Consider the following 25,743-nt stretch of genomic DNA (forward strand, 5'->3'; position numbering starts at 1 on the left):
GTGAGGGGTATGGAGAACAGGTCTGGTGAGGAGTGGCTGAGGGAACTGGGGTTGTTTAGCCTGGCAATAAAAGAGGCTGCAGCCCAGACCTCACTCTCTGCAAGTACCTGAAAGGTCAGAGTGAGGTAGGTGTTGGTATCTTCTCCACAGTACCAAGTGACAGGACAAAAGAAAATGGCCTCAAATAGCACCAGGGGTGGTTTAGATTGGGTATTAAAAGACACTTCTTCACTGAAAGGGTTATCAAACACTGGAATAGGCTCCCCCGGGAGGTGGCTGAATCCCCATCCCTGGAGATGTTTAAAAGATACGTGGTGCTAAGGGACATGGGTTAAGCACCAGAGTTGGTAGAGTTAGATAATCATAGAATGTTAGGGGTTGCCTGTCACCTTCATCTTGACAGCCACCTCTCAGATATTTATAGACATTAATTAGTCTTGAGAATAGAAGGCTGAGAAGGGATCTTAAGAGCCCCAGTTCTCTGTCATTCTTCATGGGAAAGATGTTCAAGTCCCTTAATCATCCTTGAAGCTCTCCCTTGGACTCTCTCCAGTAGATCCCTCTGTCTCTTGAAATGGGGAGCCCAAAACTGGATTCAGTATTCCAGGTGTGCTTTCACCAAGGCAGAGGGGGAGGAAAGCCTCCCTACACCTGCTGGACACGTTTTTCTTGATGCACCCCAGGACACCATTGGCCCTCTTGGCCCCTAGGGTACACTGCTGTCCCATGGATAACTTTCTGTCCACTAGGACTCCCAGGTTCTTCCTCCACTGAGCTGTTTTCCATCAGGAGAACCCCTGGCCTGTATTGGTGCCTGATGTTATTCCTCCCCAGATGCAGTCCTTTAACTTCACGAGGTTCACCATCATCCAGCTCTCCACCCAGTCCTGATCTCTCCTTGGATGGCAACACAGCCTTCAGGTGTATCAGCCATCCCTCTGAGTTTTGTCAGCAAACTTGCTGAGGGTACACTCTATCCCCTCATCCAGGTTGTTGATGACAATACTGAACCCAGTACTCATCCCTGGGGAGCACCACTGGCTACAGTGGTGAAATGGTTTTTACTGCCTTAACACAGTGTTTGGTTCCTCAGACAAAAAAAATCATTTCTGTAAGATTAGCATTAAAGTATAATCCATTATAATTTACTCTTTTAAAAGCCAAATGCAAATCAAAATGACTCATTGTATGTGGTTTAAAACATGCTAGCATCCCCTTTAACTCTGGGATAGCTGAGAAGACCTAAAGCAGGGTTTCATTTCAGTGATAATTCCTGCCCTCAGCCAGCTCCCTGTGACCTGAGGGCAGCTAAACTTTACATACAGAAGTTCATTAAACTTGCTGCTGTTTTTGTTTTATAAATTCACCAGGCCATCAAGCCACCCACACTTGCAGCCCACTCTTGCCACTTTGGCAGGTTCCTCCCCTTTCTCTGTTCCCACTCACAGTCACAGAAGAGAAACTGATAATGGACAAAACCAGAACAGAAACCGAGGTAAAAAATATGAATTTTAATTCATAGCAATTAGTGCATTTACAATAGAAAATTTCTCTCTAATAAAAGGATGAGAGACTAAAAAAGAATCCACATAATCAACGTGTGGACAACCTGCACCTGATGCAGGCTAATTGATTTTTGCTACTTCTGCTTCACCCAAGGTAATACCCATGAGAAAGTGACAGTAAGAGCCTGGCAATGGTACCAAAGAGCTCTCACACCTAAGCAGCAATCACAGAATGCAGCCCAGGAAGTAGTGTGAAGTTACTGAACAGTTCCTAAAAATGTATCTATATGTACACACACAGAGTCCCATCTGCAGTTAGACCAGATTCAGTGACTCACTCAAAGACAGATAAGCAGGTAGACACAAGCCTACCGACCTGCATGCAAGCACAGATTTGCAGAGGCACTCACACTGCCAAGTACACAGCCACCTTCTCACCCAGGCAGACATGCACACTCCTTTCCCCTCTGCAGCTGGACAAACACACAGGCAGGTGTTTTGTTAAAGCCATCTTACATGGCTTCTAGGTATAGAAAAATAACTTGAGAAGAAAGCACTAGTCCTCTCATCTGACCCACTGGCTGAGAATCCTTAGGCTCCTTGAACCTCAGGGAAACAGGGGCGTGGAAAGAATAACATACTCCCGTTTCTCACAGAGCCGCCACTTCTGAAGCTCTAGGACTCTTCTGACACAGTGATCACTAGTTGACACCGAAAGGGGGCGATCCTCTCCTGCTCCCAGCAATAGGCATGTCTTCCTACCGCTTCCCTTAAGTCGGATTTAGCTACTGAAAGGCTGCAATGTGAGCCACTTCGACTGTCTGATCTTGCAGACAAAAAAAGATCTGCAAGAGTTGAGCTTTACCATCTTTGAACTTTACCATCTGAACAGCCACCTTAACAAAGTCACCCTACAAGATTACCCACCACGTGGTGGGTGGAGCACCTGTTTCAGCAGGTTTGTCCTTAAAGTAGCTGATGATACCGGGTCACTTATTGTGGACGGAGTGCACAAACCACTTCTTTTATGAGGTGCTTTCCCTCCTTGGGAAAGGAGTTGTTGTAGATGTTTCTCTTGGCTCTCGTTGCTGTAGATGTCCCTCAGCTATGTGGTGATTGTGAAGCAATCCTGAACTTCACTCCAGCATCACCTGCTGCCGTCTCAAATAAACCCAGCTGAGAAGTGTTAGAAAGATATGGGAAAAGGAAGACAGAAAAGGGAGTTATGGATCCTCTCTTAAGAGTCCTACTGAGAGCAACTAAAGCAGACTAGATTAAAGATGGCTGTGGAGGCCACAAGGCTGAGGAGAGTTCTGGGTTAGCAAAGCCTCTTGAATAGCTTCGCTGCAGCCACTCAGCTCCATCTGGTTGAGCACACAGCTGATGTGCTCCACAGTGGCAGCGTGGCCCATCCGCAGCTGCCACAGTCTAAGCATTTCGTACTGGGCGTCACGTAAGTGCCGGTGCTCCGCCTCAATTCGCTCCAGATCGTAGTCGCTCAGGCCCAGACGCCTCACAAACTCCTTCCACCGAGAGAGCGGTACGTGATCCACCACGGTGTAGAGAATGGGAGGGTCTGTGAAAAGAGAATAAATCAAGTGTGAGAACCAGGATTCTGCAGCCTTAAGCAGAATGTGAATAGCCCAGGGCTGGAAGGTGCTTTAGGATCGTGCATTGCTCCCTCCTGTCAGTGTCTTTTATGGAGTAGTCACACAGATTTACTGTGAGTTATGGGCAGAGCTGAGCACACCTGCTTAGGTCCTTGCTGCCACTCATTCCTGCAAAAAGAGTGCTCTTGGTCATCATGCCTGTGAGTCACCGTCCCTGGAGGGGTTCAAGAAGGGATTGGATGTGGCACTTGGTGCCATGGTTTAGTAGTCATGAGGTCTGTGGTGACAGGTTGGACTCGATGATCTTTGCGGTCTCTTCCAACCTTGATGATTCTGTGATACTGTGAAGAGTGACAGCATGTCATAGAACCATAGAATCAGTAAGGTTAGAAAAGACCTCAGAGATCATCAAATCCAACCTGTCACCCAACACCTCATTACTAACTAAACCATGGCTTCAAGTGCCATGTCAATAAGGTTTTGAACAGCTCCAGGGATGGTGACTCCACCACCTCCCTGGGCAGCACATCCCAATGGCCAGTTACTCTTTCTGGGAAGAACTTTCTCCTCACCTCCAGCCTAAACTTCCCCTGGTGCAGCTTGAGACTGTGTCCTCTTGTTCTGGTGCTGGTTGCCTGGGAGAAGAGACCAACCCCCACCTGGCTACAACCTCCCTTCAGGTAGTTGTAGACAGCAAGAAGGTCTCCCCTGAGCCTCCTCTTCTCCAGGCTAAACAACCCCAGCTCCCTCAGCCTCTCCTCACAGGGCTTGTGCTCGAGACCTCTCCCCAGCCTTGTTGCCCTTCTCTGTACCACATAAGACAATCCATTGTGATGACAGGGAAAAGGGACAAAAGAAGTGCCTTGCAGAGATGTTTAGCATATAGAGCCACACAGCCCCTGCCCATGCTTCTGCCATTGTACTGCGCCAAGCATGAAGTATGCATGGAGGTCGTGCACAGTGGGTAAGGTGTCTCCAACATGCTCCTAGCATCATCTGCATAATCAAGTTCTCATTTCCCTAGGGAAGGAGGGAAGGTAGGAGTTTCACTTACTGTCTGGAAGCTGTGTCTTCCTGGCAGGGCTGACACAGTCTGGTAGCTCATGTGAACTTTGCGGCAGAGGTGCAGTTGGTGGAGCTGCATTCACTAGGAATTCTGTTTCCTTCTGGGACTCAGGGAGGAGGATGGAAATTTCTTTTCTTTTCACTTCGACCTGAAAGACACATTTTGTTAGTCCAGAACCACCTGCAGCAGCACAATGCACCTATCTCCTGCAGAAACCACTACCTTTATATACTAAAATATATCCAAGATAGGTGGGGAGCAACTGCTGAGGTTTTAACCCTTCCTGTGTGTCTTGTTTGAACAGAAGTCACCACACATTTCCTTCCAGCAGAACACAAGGAGTTTTTACTCACTTTTGGCATAAAAAACCCAGTAGTCTGGAAAAAAAGTTTCTTTACAAAATCAGCTAAGCCCAGGACTTGAATTGATGACTTCTAGAAGCTCCACATGCCACTTTTGCCATATGCCCACCTCAGCTACTGCTTGAGCCCTCTTAATTGCAGAACACTGGACCAGAGAGAATACTGTGAAGCAGCACTGAGAGGCTTGGGGGGTCAAGATCTGCAGTGAAGTAAAATTAATTAAACCCTCCATACTTGGGGCATATAGGGAGGAAAAGGCATTAAGAACCAGCTGTCTGGGGGGAAACAAACTGCATCCAGAAAGAAAAAGAGCAAAAAGCCAGGAGTTTGAAAAGCATCCCCTAGAGAAGGAGATGTAAACTATGAATGGCTCAAGCCTCTACAGAAAAAGACTTGTGGGCTGAACAGCCCTATTACTCAGCTCCTTTAAAAATACAAAGCCTGAAAACCACCCATGGGGAAAAACATTACTCTGGATATCAGACTAACATAGTTGAGAGTATAAGGAAAGCTCTTATACCCATAGGGCATAAGCCCTTGCTTACCTCAGATACCGGCTCCTTGGTTGTCTGTGGCAAGGACACTTTAAAAGAAAAAAGGAAAAAAAAAAGGAAAAAGAAAAGCAGAAATTAATTTCACTTCCTCTGATCCCAAAGAAAAGAGGAAAGTAGCTATCACAGTTCTGCCCTCAACAAGATTTTGCAGCAATGAGCTCACGAGCACTTTCAGTCACAGCTATCAGCATGGATGCAGAGTTGTAACAACTGCCCCAGTAAGTTCAGCTGTCAAGCTCTCATGTTCCTCTGGCCTTACAGCAGAGTAATGGGATCCCACTTTTTTCCCTTCACACATGCACAAACAGACAGGCAATGATGTCTGTCCCAATTACAATCACTGCATATGCTGCTGTACTCACCACAGGAGTAGAAAGATAACACTACCCCATTTTGCTGCACCAGCTTCACTACTTTGATTACAATGTAGAGGACAAAGATCACTCCAAATATTGCAACAATGGTGCCAAGGATAAGGTTCCCACCTGGAGAAAAGGAAGAGGGGGTAAGTGCTAGAGAAAGAACAGCAAGTGCAGATGTGCAAATGGTAGTGAGAAAATGAATCATGGTTTGAGAGAGTGGAAAAAATAACACTTTACAAGGCATTATCAGAACAAAAGCCCACACTGAAAAGATTCTGCTGTCCCTCAGTTGCCTCAGCACTTACTCAGTCCAGATGAAGCTGGCAGGGTAGTCACTGGGCTATGACACTGCAAGCATTCTTCTTCAATGCAGCTGAAAGAGCAAATCAAGGGTAAGCAGGCATGAAGTGGAACACCAGCCATTTACAAAAATCCAAAGCAAGAGACAAGTCAAGATGAGCCTGCAATGCAGTGTGGCTAGTGACTTTAGGTTCTCAGTGGGCTGATGCCTACACAGAGGAGACATGGGATGGCAAAGGGAAAGACTCACTTGCCCCAGAAAGGCAGAATATTGTAGCAGTGTCAAGATGGACAGAGTCTTGAGAAAAAATTCCTACCCCTATGGGGCTTGTGTCTCCTGTCACTCCTACTCAGTGGAGGGGCATACAGAGAGAAAACAATCTCACCTGTTGCAAGGCTTGCAAACATTACTAAGTGTCAGGAAGAATCCAGGCTTACACCTGCAAATTGTGTCTCTGTCTTTTGAACCTGTAAAGAAAAGAAGGAATGGTTGCCATATTTGGACAGAGAAGGAAAAATAAGGAGAAAATCCACTCCAAGACAAGAGGAAGATTATCCTCCTTAGAGCCTGGGGAACTGCTACTGAAGAAGAGAGAAAGGATTCAGTCTGTGTTTGAGGACAAGATGGGAGGAGGATAAAAATACTACAAAAAATAAGGGCACCATCCTGATAGGTCAGGGACCTCTGCAGAGATTTGGAAAGGGAATACAATTACAGTGCAGCTGAAAATGGTCTTTTGAATAATGACAGCTCTATTGCCAAAGCAGGGAAAGTCATTCGAGTTCAACTGGGACAGGAAGGGGAAATCACATTAGTCAGGCAAACATGAGGAAGAAGTGGTCTGTGAGCAGCTGGGACTGGTGAGGAAGTCAGTTCTGGGCAGGGAGAAAACACTTCAAGCCATAGGACACACATCCACTCTTGTGAACTGCTATCCTCTAAGTGGAAGGGCTAAGAAATTAAAGAGCTGTTGCATCTAAGCAAGTCACGGTGTGGAGACTGAATAAAACAGGTGTGGGAAGGAGCAGACAAGAACAGTGATGGAAGGACATAAAGATGCATGAGGATAGGAAAAAAAGGTACTAGAACAAACAGCATGCATGCTGTGGCAAGTGAGGGACAGGAGCAAAACAGTTCTACATCAGCCACGAGGGAGGAAGTTGCTCAAGGGCAGCGTACGATGATGACTCTTGAGGATAGGTCTAAGTGTGGAAACTGTGACAGAGGAAGATTACTGAGCAGAGGGAACAACACATCCACCAGTGAGACAAGCAAACCTCGCACCAGGCAGGGTAAGAGATGGGAACGGAATCAGGAGAAGCAGAGGGAATAGCTTTAGAGTAACAAGGTAAGGAGCATTTAATGGACATGAACAGAATTAGGTTACAGCACCAAGTGGAGAGCAGCAAGCAGTATTTGGTTAAGATCTTCAATTCCTGATTGGAGATGAGGCAGCTTGGGACAACTAACATGGGTTCTTCTCCCAGACACCTGAAGCATCTCCAGGTCACACTCAATGCCACTGAGTACAGTTCAGCATTACCCAAGCAGCTCTTTACTTTAAAACACTGCACAGTACACTGTGGTGGTTCAGTAACTGACAAGCAGTTCAGCTGAGCACTAGGACCACTAGTGTTTTCAGCAATTATACTCAAAGTACTTCCATCAGTTGGTGAGGGAAATGCAGTGTGCATCAGGAGAAATATCCACACAAAGACAGAAAAGGAAGGTATGGGAGAATTCTGCTCTAGAGCACAAAGACATTGTTTCAGTATGTGCAAGGCAGAGGTACCAAAATGAAGTAGAAAATACCTCTCTCTTTTACAACAGCCAAAATTGAGGACAAAAGGAAGGTAGAAATCGTGGCAGAATTTAGGGATTGATGCCAGGGCAGGCAAAAAATGCCATTTGTTTCTGGGGGAAGGGGGCAGACAAAACCAAGAGTTGTTCCAAAACTGCAGTCACTTCAGGGCAATGAAATGAAATGAAGAGAGGGCTGCTAACATATACTCTAGTACAGTACATCTGTACTGGAGCCATATTCATGCCATACTCACAGCTGGCAATAATTCCATTGACACATGAGCTGCAGTTCCTACACTGGAAGAGATCAAATGAGCCAATTTGATATTGGTTCTTCCGACAGCCACATACAGTATCTTGCTTTGGGGTGCAGGGGCTCTCTACTATCTGCTGTAATTCTGGGGAAAGAAAGAAGCAATTATTCCAACTTCCTCCTTCACCTTCAGCTGAGAGCACTGTTACAATGACAGATATTGTCATCCCCAAATCTTCCCAGAAAAAAGGCTGAAATGGCCTGCAAACTGTCTCAGACTGTAGTAATTTGTGTCCCAAATCCCTTCCCATACACTGTCCTTCTGCTCATTCAGCTGCTTACTTTTCCAAGCTTCCTCATTTAGCTTGCTATCCCCTCCAGCTCATCCCCTCCAAGTGCCACCCATTTTGCTCAGGCCCTATAGATGCCTCACCTGCCCGGCAGTGTGTACACGGGAAGCATTTAGACATGGTGTTATCAACAGCTGTGAACGTGCCATTAGGGCAGGGAGGACAGACAGGAGCCAGGTCAGGCCCATCACAGTCTTTTTCCTTGTAGGTCCCTGCAAGAAAATAATTTAACAGAGCTGTGACAGGAAGGCAAATGCATTGTACAAGGGAGGCTGGGAATCACTGGTTCCTCAAAGGAACCGTGGTAGTTGATGGTGTAAGGATCAAGTAGGCTTCCTCTCACCAGTGTGAAAGACACTGAGAGCCCAGAAGTGACAACGAGTGAGAATTTAGCTGGGTAGAGATAGGGAAGGGAGCATAGATGTAGCTGTAGGACAGAGACAGTTTATGAGTGCAGGACAAGTGCCTCTAAGGTGAAGCTCACTATTACTGTACTTATTTTACATACCTGCATGGCACCTCATGCAGCAGTGGGTCTTTCTGGGATGTAGGTATTGCCCCAGTTGACACTGCACCTGCCTCTTTTCTCTCCTCAAGGGCTTAGAGGGGTCTCTTCCATCAAAAGCTACCTGATGGACTTGCAGTGTATATGGCACTGGAGTAATCTCTACAGATTCCTTTGTCAACATGCAAACAAATGTTAGGATAACCTGTAAATACAGAGGGAGAGGGAGAAAGAGGGAGAGGATCAAGGTGAGAAAACATTATATCTCTTTGCAGACTGAACAGCTGACTTCAGCACATGTAATCAAATCCTATTTTAACAGTGAGTTCAACTGACTTGATTGATTGTGCTATCAGGACTCTTTTCTGACCAAAGTAGGGAGGGAGACCACCACCACCCCCCCCAATAAAAATCTTCAACAAACCCATGCCTGTCATCTGTGCTTGTATATAAAGCAAATATAAACTGGTTGTATATAAAGCAAATACTTCCTGTGATGTGTAATGTATAGATGGAATGCCTTGAAAATGCTGCAGCTTGCCAGAAAGTTACTCAATAGCAAAGGATTGTTTTATTAAGGAAGGCAGTAGGACTGTCCTCATCTACAAACAGTTCCAGAGAGAAGAATGCAGTTCTGCTGAATAAATAAACCAGATGGGAAGCTTAGGATAAGAAGGCAGAGGAGAACCTCACTGCATGCAAAGTACAAAAAAGGTTCCAAAACTCTTCCTGAGCAAGCCAGCCCTAGAAACATCAGGGAGTTAGGCTTTCACCTTCTCTCCTGTCAGACACACAAACTTGCTTTTACACTGCAGCTGTTAACACTGTCTGAACAGTCTGCCAGAATAAAACAGGCACTTTTTAGGATTTTCTTTTCAATTCCTTGCTATTTGTCATAGTGAAGATTATTGTTGCCAAGGATTTGAAGAGAAATGTTAAGATCACCACGACTGCAGTATGACTGTAAGAGTGTGAGTGTGTGGAACGTGTCCAGAGAAGGGCAATGAGGCTGGGGAGAGGCCTGGAGAATAAGCCTTGTGAGGAGAGGCTGAGGGAGCTGGGGTTGCTTAGCCTGGAGAAGAGGAGGTTCAGGGGAGACCTTATTGCTCTCTACAGCTCCCTGAAGGGAGGCTGTAGCCAGGAGGGGGTTGGTCTCTTCTCCCAGGCAACCAGCACCAGAACAAGAGGACACAGTCTCAAGCTGTGCCAGGTGAAGTTTAGGCTGGAGGTGAGGAGAAAGTTCTTCCCAGAGAGAGTTGTTAGCCACTGGAATGTGCTGCACAGGAAGGTGGTGGAGTCACTGTCCTTGGAGGTGTTCAAGAGGGGATTGGACGTGGCACTTGGTGCCATGGTTTAGTAGTCATGAGGTCTGTGGTGACAGGTTGGACTTGATGATCTTTGAGGTCTCTTCCAACCTTACTGATTCTATGATTCTGTGACACACACACACGGGAATAAACAGCACAACAAAGTGTTAAAAGAACAGCCTGTAACAGTAATTGAAGGACACTATTCCATGGACATTGCTTTCAGCACACTGTTCCCAGCAGTGAAATTGAGAAATGTGCTGTTTATGTTAGGGCCAAAAGGTCTACACTGTGGTAACACCACAACATGGATGACTCATCAGCAAAAGACCCTGAACCAGGAGAATGGTAACAAGTCTGCAGCATATAACAAATAGGATTACTTTGCCTGTTGGCCAAACAAAAATACAAACCCAAGGCAAGTATTTCAAACATACACCTTGAGTCCTGTGTCCAGTTCTGGGCCACTCAGTTTAGGAAAGATGTTGAGTTGCTGGAAGGTGTCCAGAGAAGGGCAACAAAGCTGGGGAGGGGTTTGGAGCACAGCCCTGTGAGGAGAGGCTGAGGGAGCTGGGGTTGCTTAGCCTGGAGAAGAGGAGGCTCAGGGGAGACCTTACTGCTCTCTACAACTACCTGAAGGGAGGTTGTAGCCAGGTGGGGGTTGGTTTCTTCTCCCAGGCAACCAGCACCAGAACAAGAGGACACAGTCTCAAGCTGTGCCAGGGGAGGTTTAGGCTGGATGTTAGGAATAAGTTCTTCATAGAAAGAGTGTTTGGCCATTGGAATGTGCTGCCCAGGGAGGTGGTGGAGTCACCATCCCTGGAGGTGTTTAAGAAGAGGCTGGATGAGGCCCTTACTGCCATGGTTTAGTTGATTAGATGGTGTTGGGTGATAGGTCGGACTCGATGATCTCAAAGGTCTTTTCCAACCTGGTTAATTCTATTCTATTCTAAAAAGGTTTAAAAGGCAAAACAAAAACCAAACCACAACAAACAAAACAAAACAAAACAAAACAAAACAAGGGTTAAAAATCAAAACAAACAAACCAAAACAAACCCAAAACCAACCAACCAAAAAAGCCAAACACAAAAAAACCCACCAGGAAACAACTTGGCCCATGATTTATAGAGCATGAAGTCAGCAAGGCTCTCCAACAAAGGCCCACCCCAGCTGATAACTCCCAAAGGGTATGATGGACTTGTCTAAAAACTAGTTTGTATATGATGCCATGAAGAACCCCAGCAGTGCCATGAAGACTTGGCAGACAGCTTCCCTTGTTACCTGTACTGCACACTAGTGGTCCTGGACACACTATCTGGACATGTGCATGTTGATGCTTCTGAGTATGTTGCAGAGAGTGTGTGGCCAGTGTATCCTAGGTATCAAATTGTGTGAATGCATGAAACTCTGATGAAGTGAAAATTCAGCATAGTGGAAATGAAGAGTAGTTAACAAGGAGCAACAAACTGAATTTCCAAGAATAAGACACAGATGTTCTCATCATACACAACAGAGAGGGAGGAACCTTGCTTCTTTGATAAGGAAGCAAATCATCCCACATCAGGCTGTGCTCAAGGACAGAAAACCAATTATGAAATTCCAGCAAACTGCACAAACTCAATAGCAAAGTTCAACCAAAGGAACAGAACAGAATAGAAATAGAATTAGACTAGAATTAGAACAGAATTAACCAGGTTGGAAAAGACCTTTGAGATCATCGAGACCAACCTATCACCCAACACCTTCTAATCAACTGAACCATGGCACCAAGTGCCTCATCCAGGCTCTCCTTAAACTCCTCCAGTGATGGTGACTCTACCACCTCCCTGGGCAGCACATTCCAATGGCCAATCTCTCTTGCTGGGAAGAACTTCTCCCTGATAACCAGCCTGAACCTCCCCTGGCACAGCTTGGGACTGTGTCCTCTTGTTCTGGTGCTGGTTGCCTGGGAGAAAAGGCCAACCCCCACCTGGCTACAACCTCCCTTCAGGTACTTGTAGACAGCAATAAGGTCTCCCCTGAGTCTCCTCTTCTCCAGGCTAAGCAACCCCAGCTCCCTCAGCCTCTCCTCACAGGGCTGTGCTCCAAACCCCTCCCCAGCTTTGTTGCCCTTCTCTGGACACCTTCCAGCAACTCAACATCTTTCCTAAACTGAGGGGCCCAGAACTGGACACAGGACTCAAGGTGTGGCCTAACCAGTGCAGTGTACAGGGGCACAATGACTTCCCTGATCCTGCTGGCCACACTATTCCTGATGCAGGCCAGGATGTCACTGGCCTTCTTGGCCACCTGGGCACACTGCAGGCTCATGTTCAGCCTACCATCGACCAGTACCCCCAAGTCCCTCTCTGCCTGGCTGCTCTCCAGCCACCCTGACCCCAGCCTGTAGCACTGCATGGGGTTGTTGTGGCCAATGTGCAGAACCTGGCACTTGGATGTGTCCAATCTCACGCCCTTGGACTCTTCCCATCTGTCCAGCCTGTCCAGGTCCCTCTGCAGAGCCTCTCTACCCTCCAGCAGATCAACTCCTGCCCCTAGCTTGGTGTCATCTGCAAATGTACTGATGATGGACTCAATGCCCTCATCCAGATCATCAATAAAGATGTTAAAGAGCATGGGGCCCAGCACTGATCCCTGGGGCACACCACTAGTGCCTGGCTGCCAGCTGGCTGTGGCACCATTCACCACCACTCTCTGGGCTCAGCCTCCAGCCAGTTCCTAACCCAACGCAGTGTGCTCCCGTCCAAGCCATGGGCTGACAGCTTGGCCATGACTCCGACAGAAGCTCAAGTAAGAAACAGAACTTGTTTCAGCAGCTGACAGTCTTACAAGATTGATTGCTTGCAAGAAACTAGGTAAAAGATCATTCACACAGATGGTCTGACAGCAATAATAGAAGATCCTCAAGGCTATGACTAATCCTTGGGCATGGCAGTATATACAGCCAGCACTTAAATCAGACAAGTCAGCAATAGAAACAACACAGGAAAGCATGAAAGACTAAGCCAAAAACACAGCAAAACTTGGTTAGACACATAGAATCATAGATGCATAGAATCAGTCAGGGTTGGAAGGGACCACAGGGATCATCTAGTTCCAACCCCCCTGCCATGGGCAGGGACACCCCACACTAGATCAGGCTGGCCACAGCCTCATCCAGCCTGGGCTTAAACACCTCCAGGGATGGGGCCTCAACCACCTCCCTGGACAACCCATTCCAGGGCTTCACCACTCTCATGGGGAAGAACTTCCTCCTCACATCCAGCCTCAATCTCCCCACCTCCAGCTTCATTCCATTCCCCCTAGTCCTATCACTACCTGAGATCCTGAGAAGTCCCTCCCCAGCCTTCTTGTAGCCCCCTTCAGATACTGGAAGGCCACAATTAGGTCACCTGGGAGCCTTCTCTTCTCCAGACTGAACAGCCCCAACTCCTTCAGTCTGTCCTCACAGGAGAGGTGCTCCAGCCCTCTGATCATCCTCGTGGCCCTTCTCTGGACACGCTCCAGCATGTCCATATCCCTTTTGCAATAGGGGCTCCAAACCACAAGAAAACAGAAAAGGTGTTTTCAATTTTACAGATTAAGTGAAAGTATGTCTATAAGTGTAATGAAACCATACTAAGACATTATTACTGACCCAACTCTGAGCAATAGTCACAAACAACAAGTGAATTACAAACCAGTGACTTGGCCTTCCAGAAAAATCCTTCACATGGCAGGAAAAAAAGCACACCAGCACCATCTTAAGCAGCTCCCCAAGCCATTCAGCAGTATACCAATTCATACCAATGACAGACCTTGTAAAATTCAAGAAATACATTAAACTGTTATAGAATATTTCAGTTGGAAGGGACCTACAATGATGATCTAGTCCAACTGCCTGACCAATTCAGGGATGACCAAACAACAACCCCATGCAGAGCTACATGCAGGCCACAACAACCCCATGCAGAGCTACAGGCTGGGGTCAGGGTGGCTGGAGAGCAGCCAGGCGGAGAGGGACCTGGGGGTGCTGGTTGATGGTAGGCTGAACATGAGCCAGCAGTGTGCCCAGGCAGCTAAGAGGGCCAATGGCATCCTGGCCTGCATCAAGAATAGTGTGGCCAGCAGGAGCAGGGAGGTCATTCTGCCCCTGTACTCAGCACTGGTTAGGCCACACCTTGAGTCCTGTGTCCAGTTCTGGGCCCCTTATTTTAGGAAGGAGGTTGACTTGCTTGAACGAGTCCAGAGAAGGGCAACAAAGTTGGTGAGGGGTTTGGAACACAAGCCCTATAAGGAAAGACTGAGGGAGCTGGGATTGCTTAGCCTGGAGAAAAGGAGACTCAGGGGTGACCTTATCGCTCTCTACAACTTCCTGAAGGGAGGTTGTAGACAGATGGATGTTGGTCTCTTCTCCCAGGCAACCAGTACCAGAACAAGAGGGCACAGTCTCAGGCTGTGCCAGAGGAGGTTTAGGTTGGATGTTAGGAAGAAGTTCTATACAGAGAGAGTGATTGCCCATTGGAATGGGCTGCCTGGGGAGGTGGTGGAGTCACCATCATTGGAGGTTTTCAGGAGAAGACTTGATGGGGTGCTTGGTGCCATGGGTTAGTTGTTTAGGTGGTGCTGGATTGGTTGATGGGTTGGACACCATGATCCTAAAGGTCTCTTCCAACCTGGTCTATTCTATTCTATTCTCCAACCTGGTTTATTCTATTCTATTCTATTCTATTCTATTCTATTCTATTCTATTCTATTCTAAAAGTTAAGGGATGGTATTAAGGGCATTGTCAAAATGCCCCAGCAGCAGGGCGCTGACCACCTCTCTAGGTAGCCTGACCACCCTGTTGGCAAAAAATAGCTTCCTAATGTCCATTCCCAACCCTCCCTTGTGTAGTTTTGAACAATTCTTGTGCATCCTGCTACTGGGTACCAAGGGAGAGTTGCTCAGCACTTCCCCTCCTCAGGAAGCTGCAGAGAGCAAGGAGGTCACCCCTCAGCCTCCTTTTCTCCAAACAGACAAGTCCAGAGTCCTTAGTTGCACCTCACAGGAAATTCCTTCTAGCCCTTCCCCCAGCTCTGTTGCCCTCCTCTGAACATATCCAAGGACCTTTCCATACTTCTTAAATTGTGGGGCACAGAACTGCACTCAGCACTGCAGGTGAGGTTGCACCATCACTAAATACAGTGGGATGATCACCTCTTCTGACTGGCTGTTTGTGCGGTGCTTGATGCACCCCAGGATGTGGTTTGCCCTCTTGGCTGCCAGGGCACACACTGCTGTCTCATACTAATTTTGCTGTCAACCAACACCCCCAAGTCCTTGCTCTCCAGCCACTCTCACTCCATTCATACTTGTACCAAGCATTATTCCAGCTGGAGAATTTATAATTTGTTCAGTTTCATCCCACTAATCATAGCCTGGTGCCCCAATCTATCTAGATCCCTCTGCAAGGTCTCTTATCTAGCAAGAGAGTCAATGGCACCACACAGTTTGGGATCACCAGCAAACTTGCTAATGCTGCATGCAACTCCTGAATCCAGACTGTTGATAAAACATACTGAACAGAACAGGCCCTGGAACTGAACCCCTAGGAACATCGCTGGTGACTGGTTATCAGCCAGATCTAGCTCCATTTACCAAGCACTGAAGCCTCAAGTTATTGATAACAGCTCACCGGGGCAAAGTTTGAGGTTTTCTACAGTGATTTTCCATTGTTCTCATTCCACCCACCATGAAAAATAATGAGCATCCAATAACCAATGTTGCAGAGAAAAGCAGACAGTATTAGGAACAGTGTGGCCAGCAGGAGCAGGGAAGTCATTCTGCCCTGTACTCAGCACTGGTTAGGCCACACCTTGAGTCCTGTGTCCAGTTCTGGGCCCCTCAGTTTAGGAAAGATGTTGAGTTGCTGGAAGGTGTCCAGAGAAGGGCAACAAAGCTGGGGAGGGGTTTGGAGCACAGCCCTGTGAGGAGAGGCTGAGGGAGCTGGGGTTGCTTAGCCTGGAGAAGAGGAGGCTCAGGGGAGACCTTACTGCTCTCTACAACTTCCTGAAGGGAGGTTGTAGCCAGGTAGGAGTTGGTTTCTTCTCCCAGGCAACCAGCACCAGAACAAGAGGACACAGTCTCAAACCGCACCAGGGGAGGTTTAGGCTGGAGGTTAGGAAGAAATTCTTCATAGAGAGAGTGATTGGCCATTGGAATGTGCTGCCCAGAGAGGTGGTGGAGTCACCATCCCTGGAGGTGTTTAGAAGGAGACTGGATGGAGTGCTTGGTGCCATGCTTTAGTTGATTAGATGGTGTTGGATGTGATGATCTTGAAGGTCTCTTCCAACCTGGTCTATTCTATTCTATTCCTTAAGGTGAATGACAATTCAAGCCACATCATGCACACTGGTGCCTCACTTTTTCAGTGAGGGGGGACTGCCCAGGAAAGAAAAAAAAAGTCAGTACAAACTCTAGGGTTTACTTCTGAAACTGCTACAGAAATAAACAAAAATATGGCAGATGAAAATAAGAATGCTGCTTCTTTAAAACTATCCTACCCCAACAGGTGACAGCTGTGTGCCCACACATTCTCCTCACAAATGAGGCAACTCTTTTTCCTCTCATGTCTCATACTAGCACTTACTGCCTGATAGCTACAGTAAAAAATAATAACCTGCACAAGCCCAAAAGGTTTTCTAAGCAATGTTTTGGTGGCTGAAACAGGAGTTATGAGCCCCTACACTATCTTCAACCTCAAATACTGTAAATTATTGCCATTGCTATAATTGACACCTTTGCCGTTTCTGTCTTACCAGACTATGGACAGAGAACCACAAGTCAAGCGGTATCTCCACAGAGTAAGACAAAGAAAGAAAGGAATTGCAAAGATAAAAGTGAAGAACTCAGCAAGATGTAAGAAAAATGGGGTTGAGAGTGGGTGTGAGGAGTAGAAATAAGGGACATTTGAAAGGACTGTTTCCAGGTCAAAGATAAAGACAGTGGGACAGCATAAGGAAGTGCAGCGTATCAGGGGAGGTGGGATTGTTTAGCCTGGAGAAGAGAAGGCTCAGGGAATAGAATAGAATAGAATAGAATAGAATAGAATAGAATAGAATAGAATAGAATAGAATAGACCAGACCAGGTTGGAAGAGACCTTCAAGATCATCGTGTCAAACCCATCAACCAATCCAACCCACCTGAACAACTAACCCATGGCACCAAGCACCCCATCAAGTCTCCTCCTGAACACCTCCAGTGATGGTGACTCCACCACCTCCCCAGGCAGCCCATTCCAATGGGTAATTACTCTCTCTGTATAGAACTTCTTCCTAATATCCAGTCTAAAGCTCCCCTGGCACAGCCTGAGACTGTGTCCTCTTGTTCTGGTGCTGGCTGCCTGGGAGAAGAGACCAACATCCATCTGTCTACAACCTCCCTTCAGGTAGTTGTAGAGAGCAATAAGGTCACCCCTGAGTCTCCTCTTCTCCAGGCTAAAAGGAAGACCTTATTGCTCTCTACAACTCGCTGAAGGGAGGTTGTAGCCAGGAGGGGGTTGGTCTCTTCTCCCAGGCAACCAGCACCAGAACAAGAGGACACAGTCTCAGGCTGTGCCAGGGGAGGTTTAGACTGGATGTTAGGAAGAAGTTCTATACAGAGACAGTTGTTAGCCATTGGAATGGGCTGCCTGGGGAGGTGGTGGAGTCACCATCCCTGGAGGTGTTCATGAGGGGATTGGACGTGGCGCTTGGTGCCGTGGTTTAGCAGTCATGAGGTGTTGGGTGACAGGTTGGACTCGATGATCTTTGAGGTCTTTTCCAACCTTATTGATTCTATGATTCTATGAATTATTTAACAAACTCTTTCCTTCAACTGCTTGTCTCAAAAGAGGTTTCTATTTTGCAAATTCCATTTTTAAACTACCTGCAGATAAAGGCATTACAAGTTATTAGACGTTCTCAAATATTTCCTAATAGAAGCTTCCCTTTGCTTAAGAGTTCAGCATGACACAGAAGAATGCACAAGCAACCTACATATCAGTCATCTGTTAGCCTGTTTGATGAGCCATAGAAAATTAGCCAGCTTGGAAATTCAGAAGAAAACAGAAATCATGCTTAGAGTGATGAGCTACCAAAGAAATCAGGGTGCAAGACTACCCTTATGTTCTTGAACTGATTCAGCCACTTCCATAAGCTGTTGAAGGTTTAGTTTGTTTTTTCTAGGTTGCCACACAAAAAATGCACAAACCCCAGAACTTCTGCTTTACAGACCGAGAAATGCCTATTAAAGCAACATTTACAGGAAGCTTTTCTCATTGCTCACTAAAACCTGGAAAGGCCAAACAAAGAATACCGACCCTATTATTATAAACAATCCTCCATTTTATGGCTATCAGATGGAGAAGTGCTGGACTTTTAGGCCTTGTCTAAAAATCAGAGGACTGATAATAGCTTTGACACAATGAAGAAAGGACTTGGAAATCTTCATTTTAAAACAGGAATACTTGTCATTTATCTTTGAAGACAGATTCATAGAATGATTTTGGTTGGAAACAATCTTTAAGCATCGAGTCCAGCTATTAGTTAACTTTACCAAGTCTGGTGCTAAACCATGCCATAGAATCATAGAATGGTCTAGGTTGGAAGGGACCTCTGAAGGTCATCTGGTCCAACCCTCCCTGCACTCAGCAGGGACATCCTCCACTAGATCAGGTTGCCCAGAGCCCTGTTGAACCTCACCTTGAATATCTCCAAGGATGAGGCCCCAACCACCTCCCTGGGCAACCCATTCCAGTGTTCCACCACCCTCATAGTAAAGAGCCTGTTCCTAACATCTGATCTAAATCTGCTCTTCTCTAGTTTGAAGCCATTGCCCCTTGTCCTGTCACCACAGGCCTTTGTAAACAGCCCTTCTCCATCCTTCTTGTAGGCCCCCTTCAGGTACTGGAAGGCTGCTATTAGGTCTCCCTGGAGCCTTCTCTTCTCCAGACTGAACAACCCCAGCTCCCTCAGCCCATCCTCACAGCAGAGGTGTTCCAACCCCCTGATCATTTTTGTGGCCTTCCTCTGGACCCACTCCATCAGGTCCATCACATCAGCATCACATCTCCACCTCTTTTAAACACCTCTAGAGATGGGGATACAGTCACCTCCCTGGGAAGCCTGTTCCAGTGTTTGAGAACCCTTTCAGTGAAGAAGGATCTTCTAATAGCCCCTAAACCTCCCCTGGAGCAACATGAGGCTATTTCCTCTCATCCTTTCACCTGTTACAAGGGGAAAGAGACCAGCCCCCCACCTGGCTACAACCTCCTTTCAGGCAGTTGTGGAGAGATTGTGGACTTCACCTCATAAAATACATAAAGCTGTAAGTTTGTATTTCATATTAGTAGAGATAAAGAGCAGAAAAGACAGGAGGTGATCATAATTTTAAGAAAACAACTTTTTAGTTTGTCCTTAGAGGACACAGTGGTGAATGCAACATCAGAGTCCCAAAATCACAGGCACAAGGCACCCCAGTATCTGCCTGCCTGTGCTCGGGGCTGAGTTTGAGATTGCAGCTGTACAGCCTCGCATCAGAGTGCTGTCAGAGCAAGAGCTGTGAGAAGACTCAGCTGGGGCCTCCACCTTCAGTCCCAAACTGATTTTCAGCTAGGCACAAGCCCTTGGCCCTTGCCCATAGAATACATAGAATCAACCAGGTTGGAAGAGACCTTCAAGATCATCGCGTCCAACCCATCAACCAATCCAACACCACCCAAACAACTAACCCACAGCACCAAGCACCCCATCAAGTCTCCTCCTGAAAACCTCCAGTGATGGTGACTCCACCACCTCCCCAGGCAGCCCATTCCAATGGGCAATCACTCTTTCTGTATAGAACTTTTTCCTAACATCTAGCCTGAACCTCCCCTGGCGCAGCCTGAGACTGTGTCCTCTTGTTCTGGTACTGGCCACAGTCAGTTGTGCTCATGTCCCTTGTCAGTAGCTCGCTGAGTGAATTTCTTCCGGCTCCAGGTTGTCATGTACTAACGGAAACGGAAAAACACCCCTGGTTGCTTTAATAGAGAAATGCAGCAGCAGTGCTTTCAGGTCTGCTTCCTAGTGTCAGGTCCCTAAGCCCACCATAGAAAGGCCTGTGTTACCAACGGTTCAAAGAAAGCACTCAGCTGTCTGGGAATGAGGCCAAGGTTATGGAAGAGAACACAAGACTTCTGCCTCAAATGAAAACAAAGGTCGTTTGTGATGATTAAAGAAGATGGACAAGAAGGAGTAGAATGAGAAAACTGGTTTTACCCCAAATAAAATTGCTAGTGTAGAAAATGGATTACTTCACAAAAACAGAAAGGCGTCCAAATTGACAAGACTGATTACTTGTGAGAACTTAAACTAGCAGAAACGCAATACCAGCATCTTTTATTTGGCTAGAAGTGGATAGCCATCACAAATAGAAATCAGATTTAGAGTAATAAGCAGATTAAAAGGTTGAGCAGACATGGCTTGAAAAAAGCAATCAGAGTTGCAATCAGCTGCTATGAATTGTTAGGAAGAGATCTGAGGACAAAACTGAGAGTGTTGCTATGCCAACATATAAATTCATAAGGACTGAACCTAGCTCGTAGCTTTGGACCCCAGTCCTGAGAATATAAGATAAACGAGCCCAGACATGATATAGAGGAAGGTTAACAAGGATGATCAGTGGCTGGCTGCTGTGAAGGGAATAACTGAAACAAAAACTGAGCAGAGGCTACTACAACAGGCCCTAAGGTCCTGGATACCATGCAGAAAATGGGATGGCTGCTCTCCATCTGTTCCAAAGCAAGAGCTATGAGGCATCACATAAAAGCAAGCAGGAGACAGGTTCCAAACAAATCCAGGGAGGAACTTTTATAGCCAACACTTAGATGAAGTGTAGGATGCGTCTGGGGATTTCAAAAGCAATCATCACACGCGTTAGCAGAAATGAAAATGCACTTGTGGGGCAAAAATATTAAAGATGCAATTTTGTCTTTGTTCTTCATAAACCTGAACTTTTAATAAACTTTTAACAAATGAAACTGCCTTTATATATATACACACATAGATATTTTCCACTGTGAAAGTAAGGAGTGCATGGGGAAAACACAGAGGACCTGGAAACAAGGTTAAAGAGTATAAAGAAAGAGAAAAAGCATGGAAATAAGCTACAGGAATCTATGAAGAATCAGAGGAAACATAAAAGAGGCAGAAAATGACAAGGGGGCACGAGGGCAGTGAGAAAGGCCATCTGGAAAGGCCTGCAAGCAACAGAGTCAGAATTTTAACACTGAAATACAAGTGTGATTTTATGGAAAAAGAAACATTCTCTCCAGTGAGTGTGGAGTTCCTGAGAACTCAAAATGATGCGTAAATAGAAGGGGGAAAAGTCCTCAAAAAGAAAAAGACAACCCACTGAAAAACACACTTCCTCCAGCATATCATTTAACTGAAAACAGCATGATGAATTTGGGGAATCCAGCGATATTTTGTGCCAATAGTATGAATAATATAACATATAGTACCTGAATTACAAGGAAATAAGTGTACCACTACACTTAGAGCATGTGTGTATATATATATATGTATGTATGTATGTATATACACATACACTTAAAGTGGCCACTATAGTGTGGCCAGCGGATCTACTGATGTGATTGTCCCCCTCTGCTTGGCACTGAGGAGGTCATACTTCAAGTACTGTGTTCAGTTTTGAGACAAGGACAAAGAAGAGGAACCAAGCTGGTGAAGAGCCTTGAACACAAGTCTTACAAGGAACAGCTGAGGCAACTGGGGTTTTTCAGTCTTCAGAAGAGGAAGCTGAGGGGAGACCTTATCACCCTCTTTAATTACTTCAAAGGAGGCTGGAGTGAGGTAGGGGTCAGTCTCTTCCCAGATGCAACAAGTGACAGGACAAGAGAAAGCAGCCTCAAGTTCTGCCAGGGGAGCTTCAGGTTGGATAGTAGGAAAAATTTCTTCACAGAATGGGTTATCAAGCATGGGAATGGCCTGCCCAGGGAGGCAGTCAAGTCACCACTCCTGGAGGTATTTAAAAGAAGCATGGATGTACTATTTATGGACATGGTTAGTGGTAGTAGTTTAGCAGTAGTGATAGGAGTGCGAGTTCTATGTGAGTGGTTGGATTTGATGATCTCAAAGGTCCCTTCCAACCTCAACAGTTCTACAATTCTATGACTAAATCAGAAGAATGCTTTTCCAGGTTTGCTAACAGCTTTGAAATCTTTATGCAAGTCAGTGTTTTTCGTAACCTCGGCCCCAAGATGGGAAGCGATCCACAGTTCGAGTCAAGGTGTAGAGTGCTCCTACTCCACACTTTAAGTCATATTGTCCTTCCAGTGCTAGCTGTAACTCCAAATGCAAAAGTCCAAGTGAAAAGTTTCCAAATGCAGAAACAAAATCCAACTTCTGGAAGAAGGTAGCTTTCAATCACATAGTCACAACTTTCTGACAGCACACTAACAACTAACCCAACACTAAAAGTCCAGTTCAGTCAAGTGAAAGTATTTTTTACTAGTATGCTCAGGCATTCAGGGATAAACAGTTTGACCTTTTAACTTCTATACCAGAATTCATGGCTATGTCATGATACTAAAGTGACATCACCCCTACTGTCACAGCTTTATCACGTATCTGCTGAGTCTGGATGATCACTCATCACTAGCAGCCTGATTATTCATAAAACTATTTGATTTCTTTTACAAGTAACTTTTTCACCTGCAAAACTACAATGCACAGCTTAAAAATCTTGACCTACAATACCCAAGAAGGCTAAAGAAGATTTACCAGCAAAGGTAAACTTACTTTCAGACAAATTGCATTGTTAGGGGCATGGGTACAGCTCACAACCTTTGCTTAAATGCCTGCAGAGTAGCAATACAGCTTCCCTTGTTTTATGAACAGAATTAAGTCCACTTGGCAGCCACTCATTAGTGGAGTTCTCCAGGGCGCAGTACTGGGGCCAGTTCTCTTTAGTGTCTTTATCAGGGCACTGGCCACAGCAAATTGTATGAGATTCAACAAGGCCAAGGACTTGGGTTGCAACCACATGCAACACTACAGGACTGGGGAAGAATGACCAGAAAGCTGCCCAGCAGAGAAGGGCCTAGGGGTGTTGACTGACAGCCAGCTGAACATGAGCTAGCTGTGTGCGCAGGTAGCCAAGGTGTCCAACTGCATCATGTCCTGTATCAGGAATAGTGTGACCAACAGGACCAGGGAAGCAATTTTCCCCCTGTACTCAGTACCAGTGAGACCATACCCTGAGTATTCGGTTCAGTTGGGGCTCTCACTACAAGTAGGACATTGAGGGGCTGGAGTAGGTCCAGGGAAGGGCAACAAAGCTGGTAAAGGGTCTGAGGGAACTAGGATTGTTTAGTCTGGAGAAGAAGAGGCTGAAGGGAGACCTTCTTACTCCCCACAGCTCCCTGAAAGGAGGTTGAGCCAGGTGGGGGGTCAGTCTCTCCTCCCGAGTAACAAGTGACAGGATGAGTTGCACCTGTCCTGAAAGGGTTCTCAAACAGTGGAATAGGCTCCCCAGTAAGGTGGTTGACTCCCCATCCCTGAAGGTGTTTAAAAGAGGCAGAGATGTGGTGCTGAGGGACATGGTTTAGCACCAGCCTTAGTAGACTTAGATAATGGTTGGACTCGCTAATCTTTTTCAATCGAAACGATTCGAGGATTCTAATAACAGCACTGCTTCCATCTCGTGCTTGGCAGCACAACCGCAGGCACCTCGGGACGACGGCACAGCGAAGCGGGATGGGGTGAGTCAGCGGCGGCTCCTCCGCCCTCGCACACCAGCAGCGGGAGGAGAGCGGAGCCCAGCCCTGGAGGCTCTGTGCGCCGAGACAGCCCCGCGCGAGTTAACGGCGGCGCCGCGGGCTCGGCTCCAGGAAACTCTCCACCGTTCCTGTAAATCCAGCTGCCTTTTCCCTGACTCAGAGATCAATCCCGGAAACGGAGTCGGCGAACCCGGCGCTGGCCTGGCCCCATCTCATCTCGTCCAAACGGCCTCGCAGCGCCGCTGCCTGGTTACACAGCAGGCAGCCAAATGACGGCGGGACAGGCGCGGCTCTGCTCCCAAGCGCCCGTCTCCAGTCCTGTGGGTCTGGCACCAGCCTGAACCTCCACTACAACCACCCACATCATCCCTCTGCAGGGAGAAACTCACTCCCTGGGCGCTGCCGTGAGGGAAGCCGCACTATTCACTGCCGTACAGCAGATCCAGAACCATGGGGGTAGCCCTGTAGCGGCGAGAAAGGGAGCCCGGTCCCGAAAGCTCCGCGGCTTGCTGCAGCTCCGGGGGAACGGCTCGTAGCCGGGCGAGGTGGCATACCCCGGGCCCGAAAGCTCCGCGGCTGGCAGCTGGACGAGGCGGTATCCCCGCAAGGGTACGACACGGTCCCCTCCCGTGAACGTGCGGCGAAGTCCCGGCCGTGACTTACCATCCCTAGCGAGCTGCAGGGCAGCGCCGGCCCGCGCATGGCTTCGCGGCTCCCTACGTCCCCATGGCAGGGTTCCTCGCGTCCAGAGTAAGCCACCCCAGCCTTTTCCCAACCCCAGCCAGAGCAGCGAGGAGCGAAACTCCTCCGTCCTCAGCTTCCTGGCAGCGACAGCAGGCAAGAGGGCGTCAAGCGGGAGGCGGCCCGGCGCCGCGCCCCGCCCGCCCTCCGCACCCACCCGGCACAAACCGACTGCCTGGCGGCAGCTCTTCATACCCGTTGAAAGGGACAAACTGAAAGCCGAACGATGGTGGGTACAGTGTAGCTAAAACTGCTCGAAAATACACGGGAAAGGAGTCAAAGGAGGTTCACTGAGATCTTAAAATTTCCTGACACGAGAGTCTCACCTGTCAGCTGTGCTTTTCAAATTAACGTGAAACGCAACCATGTAATTGCCAGAAAATAACTCTCAACATCCCAGCTGCCTTGTCAGCACCTAAATAATTTTAAAGTATTTATCAGTCAAAACTAACATACTGAGTATGAGTGCCTATCCTGTGCTTTTCTTATTTGAACACACATTTTCTTGTACTAACAAGCTGTATTGACAGTGTAAGTATAGTAGTATGTAACATTCCATGTCAGCTGTTTAATATGTTCTTAATGATATTGGTTAAAAAACCCACAAGAAATAAGCAGCTAAATGCTAAAGAACTTCCCTTTATTCATTGCCCATTAAGACCTTGCTGTTTCAGAACTATTTCCACTCATGAGGTAGCAAGCTGCATGCATCCTCTACCTGGTCTTGACTCCTCGCCTCCAAGGGTGGTAGAAACTGGCAGTTTGGTACCACCAAGTGACAGACATCACGAACAGGAGGGACCATAGACAAAAACAGCTGCAGCAGACATCTTCCACCTATCAGTTTATGACAGGGCATACTCCTCCTCTGTTCTACAAGTCCGTTGACTACTAAGCATTGTTTTGACTACTAAGCATTGCCCCAAAACACACAGAGTTCACTCTATGCACTCCCTGAACTGCTGCTGCCAAACCAAACATCTCCATGGACTGTGCCTACTGGAAGTGTTCAAGAGGGGATTGGCTGTGTCACTTGAAGCCATGGTTTAGTTAGTCCTGAGGTGTTGGGTGACAGGTTGGACTTGATGATCTCTGAGGTCTTTTCCAACCTTATTGATTGTATGATTCTACTATGACATTCCCTATCTGCTGTGTGGAAGCCAGCAACGCCATGTACACAGGAGAAATGAATGAGGGCCGTGCACATAGCTCTTCTCCAAAACTCAGGCTTGGAACGGCTCTGAC

The 25,743-nt window shown here is 47.0% G+C and overlaps 1 protein-coding gene across 1 annotated transcript; it reads right to left on the reverse strand.

Moving 5' to 3' along the window:
* Positions 1-2,385: 2,385 nt before the first annotated feature.
* TNFRSF1A (TNF receptor superfamily member 1A) lies at positions 2,386-24,572 on the reverse strand. Its single transcript, XM_054163334.1, has 10 exons — positions 24,421-24,572; positions 8,675-8,876; positions 8,250-8,378; positions 7,818-7,961; positions 6,146-6,227; positions 5,765-5,832; positions 5,460-5,582; positions 5,089-5,126; positions 4,170-4,329; positions 2,386-3,081 (listed from the first exon to the last, which is right to left on the reverse strand). The coding sequence occupies exons 1-10, from the start codon at positions 24,457-24,459 to the stop codon at positions 2,780-2,782; spliced, it is 1,287 nt and encodes a 428-aa protein (XP_054019309.1). The 5' UTR covers positions 24,460-24,572; the 3' UTR covers positions 2,386-2,779.
* Positions 24,573-25,743: the final 1,171 nt, after the last annotated feature.

Source organism: Dryobates pubescens, chromosome 8 (genome assembly GCF_014839835.1).
Source record: "Dryobates pubescens isolate bDryPub1 chromosome 8, bDryPub1.pri, whole genome shotgun sequence".
In the NCBI taxonomy this organism is placed as follows: Eukaryota; Metazoa; Chordata; class Aves; order Piciformes; family Picidae; genus Dryobates; species Dryobates pubescens.